This window comes from Sesamum indicum, unplaced genomic scaffold (genome assembly GCF_000512975.1).
Source record: "Sesamum indicum cultivar Zhongzhi No. 13 unplaced genomic scaffold, S_indicum_v1.0 scaffold00206, whole genome shotgun sequence".
NCBI classification, from domain to species: domain Eukaryota; kingdom Viridiplantae; phylum Streptophyta; class Magnoliopsida; order Lamiales; family Pedaliaceae; genus Sesamum; species Sesamum indicum.
The window spans coordinates 18,474-28,473 of record NW_011628100.1 but is presented as its reverse complement, the minus strand read 5'-3'; the positions used below and the strand labels follow the sequence as shown (position 1 = coordinate 28,473).

Below are 10,000 nucleotides of genomic sequence, written 5' to 3'. Positions count from 1 at the left end.
ATGGCTTTGCTTTGATTTATTATTACTTTATTGATTTTGATCTTTTAGAGTTGGATTTCAAGTTACTAACTTCTATTTTTTCCTTCCTTTCTTTTTCTTCGTTTCGAATCAAAATTCAAAATAGAAGAGTTGAGTAAATCAAAAACCCAAAGGAGGTTCATGGCCAAGAGGAAAGATGCGCGAGTAACGGTGATTTTGGAATGTACCAGTTGTATCCGAAACAGTGATAAGAAGGTATCAACGGGCATTTCCAGATATATTACTCAAAAGAACCGGCACAATACGCCTGATCGATTAGAATTGATAAAATTCTGTCCCTATTGTTACAAACATACGATTCATGGGGAAATAAAGAAATAGATCGAACTGAGTATGTCTTATCCTTGAAAGGGGAAAAATGACATTATATAGAAGATATTGAAATATAAATAGAACATATTTAAATAAATAATAATCCTATTTTATTTGGGGTTAAAATGACAATTAAGAAATAGGATTTTCGGGATAAGAAATAAACTAAACAAACAAACCATGGATAAATCCAAGCGACCTTTTCTTAAATCCAAGCGATCTTTTCGTAGGCGTTTGCCCCCGATTCAATCGGGGGATCGAATTGATTATAGAAACATGAGTTTAATTAGTCGATTTATTAGTGAACAAGGAAAAATATTATCTAGACGAGTAAATAGATTGACCTTGAAACAACAACGATTAATTACTATTGCTATAAAACAAGCTCGTATTTTATCTTTGTTACCTTTTCTCAATAATGAGAAACAATTTGAAAGAACCGAGTCGACCGCCAGAACTACCGGTCTTAGAACCAGAAATAAATAGGCTTATTCTTTGTTCACTTGAATCAGAATTCCAATCGGAACTGAAAGGCGGATTGGGATTTTGTTCGACAAATCCGAGAATCTAGATTTGATTATCGTGTCGTAAGAAAAAAAACGAATCGGAAAAAAAAGATTTTTTTATTGAACGTGTTCATTCATTTTGACCACTTTAGCATATTTTCTCATAGTAATTTCGACTCCACCTTCCCGGAGTTCATTCTCCGGGGAACTCCATTTAAATTATTGCGGTGTATTCTTTCAAATCTACTTCTTTTTTGATTTCGTTGGAAATCATATAAAGACAATTCCTATTTGATATAGCTATTTGGGCCAGTATTTTACGATTAAGAAGCAACTGTTTCTTGTATAGATGATGTATTAATTTACTATAACTATAGGATACTCCCCTTTCTCGAATTACTCCGTTTATCCGAGTGATCCACAAACGACGAAAATTTCTCTTTTGCTTATCCCTATCTCGATCAGCCGAAAACAAAGCTCTTATTTTCTGTTGAGTAATAGTTCGAGTAAGTCTTGAATGAGCCCCTCGAAAACTTGATGCAAATAAACGAATTTTTGTTCTACGTCTCCGAGCTATATATCCGCGTTTAATTCTGGTCATTGAATAAATCAAACTTTGACGAATAACTAATTGATTTCTTTTCTTTCAGTTATTATTTTCCCCGCCTTGGTCTATTAATAACCAAACGGATTTTTCCAATGTATAAAATACAAATTCCAATGGCTTTGGCTACTATAACCTTCCCGACCACGATTTTTTCTTTTTTTAGGTATTTTACTGCGAAATACGAAAGAAATAAGAAATTTTCTTTTGCTAGGTGTCAAAAATATAGTCAATAAAAAAAAGATTAAATGGATAAAGAAATAGTGGGTTCCATCGTTTCTATGGTTACTTCTTAAACGGTGAGGTCTTCTCTATACACCGGAGCCTTTACTTCATTTAATCAATGTTATTGGGAACTTGTATAGTTCACACCACACTCTTTGGCTCTACCCATGAATTATCCAGTAACAGGTCTTTCACAATCAGACCCACTTATACAGTAACGGTATTTAATTCTGAAAGTTAGCTGGGTAGCTGACCCTCGTAGTCCGTTCTTGACCGAGTAAGAACTTCATTTTTATGTTTTTTTTGAATTTCAATAAGATTTCCTCCGCTTAATGGATAACCATTTGCTACCAATGGAGAATTGCTTCTCATCTTAAATTCAGGTGATTGGGTTTGCACCAATGGAAACCATAAACTTTATACACAATAGAGGGATCGATTTGCTTATTTTTAGATAGCGAATGGAGTTCCTTCTTCCATTCTATCCTATTCATTGGTACTGATCATTCATACTGGAAAGCGGTTTTCTTGCTTTTTTTGTGTCAGCTCATGATCTAAACGAGTCGCACATACACCCTAGTACATGTTCCTCGACGCTGAGGACATCCCCGAAGAGCGGGGGATTTCGTGACATTTCGAATTGGCTGTCTTGCATTTCTAATAAGTTGTTTAATAGTTGGCATGTTGAATGATATACATAATGGGCTGGTTTAGATTGATCCTAACCGGATGATTATGAATTTATTCTATTTAATAGAATAGTAAACTCGGAGATAAAATCTCAAATCACGGATTTGCACAAAATCCATTTTTTTTTTCATTCAACTGCTACAAGATCAACAATTCCATAAGCTTTGGCTTCTGTTGCTGACATAAAAACGTCTCTTTCCATGTCTTCAGATACAACCCATAATGGTTTGCCCGTCCTTTCTACATAAACCCTTGTGAGGGTTTCGCGTATTTTCAGCAGTTCTTCCGCTTCCAGGATAAATTCTCCCGCTTGCGCCTCATAAAAAGAACTAGCAGGTTGATGGATCATTACCCTGATGATAGAAAGGTTCTCTATCTGGTGTGATGAAACGAACAGAAAAGAAAGATAAAGAATAATAGGAAAAAAGATAGAATTGAACAACCGTACGGGCATCATTTTTTGTGCATTGCATACGGCTCTACAATCAAATTGACCCTTACTTTCCATTCAAGAAAGATAAAAAATCTATCATCCCCAGATGGGTAAATGATCAAATTGCCACCCTTCCTTTCGTAGGAGTTAAAAAATACTATGATGGCTCCGTTGCTTTCTATTTTAAACTGGATTCTTTTTTTGTCTTTGATTCAGCAATCCCAAAGTTTCTTTTTGATCCAACCAAAAAAGGAAAAATCTTGTTTTTTTTTCGCACTCTTTTTTTTATAACATAAATATTGTTAAGAGCCCTTCGGTGTGAAAACAAAAGTGTTTGTGACGCTGAATTGGACTCCCGATAGCCAAGAGAAAATCGGAAATACCTTTTATCTCATACTACTCTCTCGATACATAATCGAATCTTTTGAAAAGAAAACAATACAAAATTTTTGCATATCGAATTCGAAGTGCCATGCTATTATTACTTAATATTCATATGGCGAAGGCATAGTTTTCTTTTTTCTCTCAAATAAAAAAACCTCATTGGCGCCAAGCGTGAGGGAATGCTAGACGTTTGGTAATTTCTCCTCCAACCAGGATAAAAGATCCCATTGACGCGGCTAATCCTATGCATATTGTATGGACGTCTGGTCGCACAAATTGCATAGTATCATAAATACCTACTCCAGATATTACCCATCCGCCAGGAGAGTTTATAAACAAATACAGATCTTTGGTATCATCCTCAATACTGAGATATACCATAAGACCCATAAGTTGATTCGAGATCTCGCTCTGAACTTCTTGTCCTAAAAAAAGTAATCTTTCTCGATAAAGTCGGTTGAGTAGGGTAAAATTGTATCCCTTAAGAACCGTACATGCACCTTTTGATGCATACGGTTCAACAAAAAAATTGCGAAAAAAAAGAATCAATGTATAGATTCCAGTCCTCTTTCTTTTTTCCTATTCTTTTTCATAGCAGGTTTTTTCTAACTTCTAACGAAAGGGCTTTTTCTTCGATTTTTCAATAAAGACGAATTTTGACTTCTTTTCGTTCTTCCTTATCCTTATAATAGAAAAAAGTCAATAAACTTATCGAATTAACTTTTCATTGATGTATTGTTTCATCGAGATTTGATCCAAATCGCGATGGTATTTTCTTGTTCCTGAATGGGTCTCTTTCATCTTTTTAGGTTTATGCTCTACTCCCAATGTCACATTCAGTAAAGATTTATGATACATGTATAGGATGTACTCAATGTGTCCGCGCGTGCCCTACCGATGTATTAGAAATGATACCCTGGGACGGATGTAAAGCTAAACAAATCGCTTCTGCTCCAAGAACCGAGGACTGTGTTGGTTGTAAGCGATGTGAATCCGGCTGTCCAACGGATTTCTTGAGTGTTCGAGTTTATTTATGGCATGAAACAACTCGCAGTATGGGTCTAGCTTATTGATACGTTCCATAAAACTCTACTTGCATCCATTTTCTTTTTTTTTTACCGACAAAATCCGTGCTCAAATTAGTTGAATTTTATTTTGAGCACGGATTTTTCTGGCCCAAGTGTATCTTGTCTTTACCACGAATCATTTTCCTTGCTTAACAATAATTGTAGTTTTGTCAATATTTGCGGGTTCCTTAATTTTCTTTCTTCCACATAGAGGAAATAGAGTAATTCGTTGGTATACTATATCTATGTGTATCTTAGAACTTCTTCTAACGACTTATGCATTCTGTTATCATTTCCGGGCCTTTCCAAGGAGCAAAAGTGGATAACCTACAAATCAACAAACCAAAAAGGTCAGAATATATTAGATGAAGTTAGAAGCATCACATCATTGATTTAAATGGGGAAAAAGAATAATTTTAGACTTAGACCCATTATTTTGGGGTCACTGAAAGGAAATAGATGTCATAAATGGGGTACATTGAGTAACTAATAGTGTCCAGGTATGCACAAGCACATGCACAGCAAGATAATGGAATCAAGACCAGGTGCAAGAGAAAGAGCAAAAATTTTAAAGAATCGTGGAAGATAATATGAAGAGATCACTCGATAATATTATACTCTGATATGATTCATTGTTTCCCGAAAGTGAGAACGTACAAATTTTATATTTTGTATATTTTTAAGCAAATAATAGCATCAAATACCAAAATACTTCAATAGGTAATACCTTTTATAGTCAAACAAATAATACGGGCTAGGAAAGTAATTAATTATGCTTTGTTCAGGCAATTAACGTATACAATAGTCAATATGAGGCACAACATCCACTATGTGATAAAAGGGACCATTTCAAGGAGGAGAAATGCAAAGAGAGAAAATAAAAGAGAAGTCGAAGAGCAATAAAGCACACAAATATAGGCATCACACTAAGATAACGAGAAACAAGGAGCAAGAGAGGGAGAAATAGAAAGAGCGAGGAATTTCAAAGAATCGGGCAAGATAATATGATGAGATCTGTTCGGAAATTTATCCACAAAATAATGAACCCAAATTAAACAATAACTACAGAGATAATGGTGGATTTGAAAATCCTTATACAATAATTCCGGATCAATGAATAAAGAAAGAATAACAGAAAAATAGCAATATGGAAAGCAGTCAAGTAACTGGCTCAAGAGTCAGATCCGAAAACCGAATGCCCAAGCGCCACCCCGGCCGGCGACCCTCATGGTTGCAAAAAATCCACAAAGCCACCAAGACACAAAGACCCACAAAGAGACCACTTAGGCTTCGTTTAGTATCACTCAGAATTCCACTAAGAAGTTTCTTTCACACTCAGCAAATATTCTCACAAAGTATTTCATGAAACAGGGTTTTAGTTTTGCTGTTGTTCTATCTCTTTAAAACCATAGAAGACCCATATACATATATAGATAGATAGAATACAGACACAGAGATAGAAAGCGGTGAGATGATGAGAGATTTTCAAGAGCATTGGAAACTTGAGATGAACAAAACCAGAGATAGAAAGGAGGGAGAGGAAGAGCCATCGGCTGAATAGTGGAAGAATAAGGTCAAGTAGTGATTTAGGGTTAAGTAGAAGAAGGGTCCAGTAATGGGCCGGGCGAACAACTGGGCTGCCATCCATGTGGGGGGGGGGGCATGGGCCAAAAAATCCAAAAACTTCATTGGATAATATAACATTATACTCCAGAATGATTCATGCTTTCTTGGAGATACAATGTACATGTTTTATAGTTTCTATAATTTTAAGCGAATAATTGCATCAGATATCCAAATACTTCAATAGGTAAAACTTTTTTATGAAACAAATAATATGGGCTAGGAAGGTAATTTAACTACGCTATCTTTAGTCAGCTTATACAATAGTCAATATGCAACACATCACTCAATATGTCAAGGAGGAGAAACACGTAGAGAGAAATAAAAGATAAGTTGGAGAGCAAGCAAGAATGCAAATATCCAATATAAATGGGTTGTTCATCTTAAGAGGTCTGCAGCATAGGGTGCTTGCTCATCTGCACCTAGGTCCGGATGGAGGAATGTATAAAGTGAGTTTTGACATAAATGCACATCCGCATCTACGTCGGGAGAGAGGAAGACGTGAAGTGAGCTTGACGTAAATGCTTATCTGCATCTAGGTCTGGAGGGAGGAACCTGAGCTTGTCGTAAATGCTTATCCGCATCTTGGTTTGGAAGGAGGAAGACATGGAGTAAGTGTGACATGCATGCTCATCCGCATCTAAGGTCAGAGGGAAGAAGGTTAGAAAAAAGTGAGGTTGTCTTCCATGGTAATGAGCATCTAGGTCTAGATGGTGGAAATTAAAAAATGAGTAAGTGAGACGCACATGCTCATTCGCGTCTAACTCTGGAGGGAGGAAACTGAAAAAGTAGTAAGCATAATGTACATGCTCTCCCATGTTTAGGTTTTGAGGGAGGAAGGCTTGGAAAGAAGTCAGCTTGACTTGCATGCTCATCCATGTCTAGGGTACGGAGGGAAGAAAGTACGAGAGGTTTCATATTTCTCTAAATCCGAATAACCAAAAAATTGCAAGAAAGTTGAAATTTGTACATTGTTTTTAGTCGCATCAAATGTAACCTCCTTCAAAAACTTTTTTGGTTCAATGTCAGAGAATAACTAGGAAACACCTAACATATTTAAAATATTCCTATAAAACAAGCAACCAGGGGGAACAGAAGAAGAGGATTGGACATCTTCTGAGTGATGTGTTTACATTAAAGAAAGCTCAAATATGAAGATGTGCTTGTTGTGAAAGAGGCAATTTCAAAAAATATTAATGAGCTATAGAAATGAACTATATGTCGAAAAGGTCCAAGTTAGACCAATATGGATTATGTTTCGTACTTTAGGAAAAGATATTCCCACAATCCAGCAACACCATCAACATAAGAATGAAATATGACATGTGAAACATATATCTTGTAACTACAATATAGTGATTCTGCCTAAGATGCTAATGCATACAGATAAATATTACTAATTAATATCAACACAATATATATGAAAATGTACTTGAAGGCTATGCTGGTATTCAAGGAAAGTTGGAATATCCGGGCAAGAAAATAGCTTCCTTGTTTGAGCAGACAGTGACATTTGATACCAGACAATGTCCCCATCCTCTAGCTGCAATAAAAGAAACCAGAAAGCTATAAAAATACAATCTTTGTCCTGACAAGATACTTGTGCTTGTGATTTTCATATACCTAGTTAGATGTAAATGTAAGTCCCGTGTCAATGTACGCACACATGACTGTAGGCTCAAACTTTATCTCCTGAGAAGCAAAAAACACAAGATATCTTCACCATTTAAACTATATTCTGAAAGATATCTACAACACTTATAATGTATTTGTGCATTTTATGAAAGATATCTTTACCATTTAAAATGAATATGTGCATTATATTCCATATGCATAGCAATCTTTAAGTCCTTGTAAAGAAATTGCATCTAACATGAGTTATGTTCATCTCCATAACATTAGACGGATGCAATAATAGCTCCATTTAATGAAAACAGTTGCATGTGGCTTTCATTTTAAGTTGCAGCTAACAACAATCTATTACGATTGTTACCAGGATTTAGAAATAAGCAAATACTATATCTTCCATTCATATACTGGAACAAACCTCGAAGAGTTCGATCTCTTCATTAGGAGCATAGCCTGCAAGCTGATTTAACCTCTCTAGAATATCTGATGGCTTGTCACAGCTCTTGACAAAAAGTCTTCTAGCATACCTGGTATGAAACGATAGTAGATTAAAGGCCAATATCATTCTTTTATCTTTACTTTTCAGAGAATTACTTGTGTCTATCCTTTCTATAGATATTTACTCCACATAGAACCTCATGGGAAACAAGGGAGCAAGAAAAATACGTTAACTCCTTTTTCTCAGGCTCATAAAGTTTAAAGAACAGTAAAATGTCATCACTTTCTTTATCAGGGAGAGGGTTGGCGCTCAAATCCTTAATCATAGTACAAAAATTTAATAAGACCAATGATGTAAAGAAAGGCCTTCAAAGCTCATTTACTACATACATTTGGAATTATCACGAATTACCTGTGCATGCTCTACTTCTAAAAACAATTGGAGCTCATCATTGGGGATTCTTACTTGATAACCTCTTTAAATGGCTGACCGACAATCATATAACAATCTGAAATGAGGGCGACCACCAATCATACAATCATAAGGTAAATCTTTCTTTTTTTGTGTAATATGTTTAATAAATATTCTTAAATACATTAATGTTTTATAGTTATCTTCCCAATCAAAATTTTAAATTTTCTTAATAAATAATCTTGAGTTTCGAACATAGTTTTTCCTTTCCAAGTTATGTCGAGCACTAACTTGAGCTTGAATCTTAAAATTTTTTCGAACTCATATCCTTACAATTACCCAAAAAAGAATAGAAAACAAGAAGCAAATGCTATATATTACCCAACACGACTCAAACTACATTTTTAATTATAATTCTTGTTGCATCTTCTATTTTGTTTCACATATACATATCACATGTCTAAAGATTATGTTATTAAGTTTATCTAAGGAAAAGATTTATACACGTCAAAATATATATGTGAAACTAAATAGAAGATGCAACAGGAGTAGAAAATCCAATGTGAACACAAACAGGAAAAACCACATAATGATGTGGCAAAAGTGATAAAAAATATAATTAAAAAGCATAAGATATTTACGGTGTAGGACTCCTCTAGGAGTTTCAATGGCCGATTAGGATGATAAGTTTTATTTTGGCACTTTCCCCATAGCCAAAAACGCTGGAAGTACACCGGTGTAAGAAATTCTTTGGCAATCTCTTCCTGTCAGTTATCTTCAATTTTAGCTATTATGAACCCACTTACAAGTATGGGAAATAACATTTTTCTTCCCATAAAATAAACCCGTCCACTTTTGTTAGATAATTAACAAAAAAAACTACGTGAAAGTTAAGTGCAAGGAACGAAAGTGTTGTATTTTTAAGTTCAGACTAAGGTGAGAGTCATGTAACCAAGGGACCAAAAGTGTAAAGTCCCAACGACCACGTGTTTTCGTTAAAATATCTAACAGAAACGTTTAATGAGACCAGAAGTGTTGCTTTTCATAAGTTACAGGGACAAAGGTGAGAATTCCATAACCAATCAATTGGAAATACTTATATACCTTAAAAGTGTGAAATGGTTTAAGCTTCTGAACACAAAAGCTTCTAACTTTGGCATGATCCACTAAATCAAAACATATATCCTTTCAAATCTGCCTTGTGAAATCTTCAACAGTCACAATCTAAAGACATCGCCATCGTTCTTTAATTAAAAATCTGCTTAAAATGGAGACAATGAAATAGTAAAACTTTTACTATGTAGAAGAACTGTAAATATAACTTATCATTACAATCATGTACATATCAGCTTCTACTTTTCTTTTTCTTGTTTAATTCTTTCTTTTTTTGCTCCTTCTTCAACCTCTCCTACACGAATAAAATTTTTTACTAATTCGAAATATATAGAAAAAGAATAACAGGGTATTTGGCTAAGCTTATAAGCACATCATCGAAACATTTTATAAGATGTTTAGAACCCTATGTGCTCTTGAGAACCATTTAGTAATTTATTTATTTATTTATTTTTTTGAAGAGCTTATGAGTTCCTAAGTAAATGTTTTGGATCTTATATTCTCTTTAAGAAAAGGTTAACTTCA

At 34.8% G+C, this 10,000-nt stretch overlaps 1 protein-coding gene across 1 annotated transcript in view; it reads right to left on the bottom strand.

The window, feature by feature from the left end:
- Window positions 1-8,276, bottom strand: part of LOC110011376 (ATP-dependent Clp protease proteolytic subunit-like) — an 8,937-nt gene extending 661 nt beyond the window's left edge. The window contains exons 1-5 of the mRNA XM_020691430.1: window positions 8,179-8,276; window positions 7,931-8,039; window positions 7,316-7,426; window positions 3,360-3,772; window positions 1-2,729 (exon numbers count right to left, since the gene is read on the bottom strand). The exon at window positions 1-2,729 is cut by the window's left edge and continues 661 nt beyond it. Coding sequence (XP_020547089.1) covers window positions 2,504-2,729; window positions 3,360-3,772; window positions 7,316-7,426; window positions 7,931-8,039; window positions 8,179-8,276 — 957 coding nt within the window. The 3' untranslated portion in view covers window positions 1-2,503. The remainder of the gene's footprint in view (window positions 2,730-3,359; window positions 3,773-7,315; window positions 7,427-7,930; window positions 8,040-8,178) is intronic.
- Between the last annotated feature and the right edge of the window lie 1,724 nt (window positions 8,277-10,000).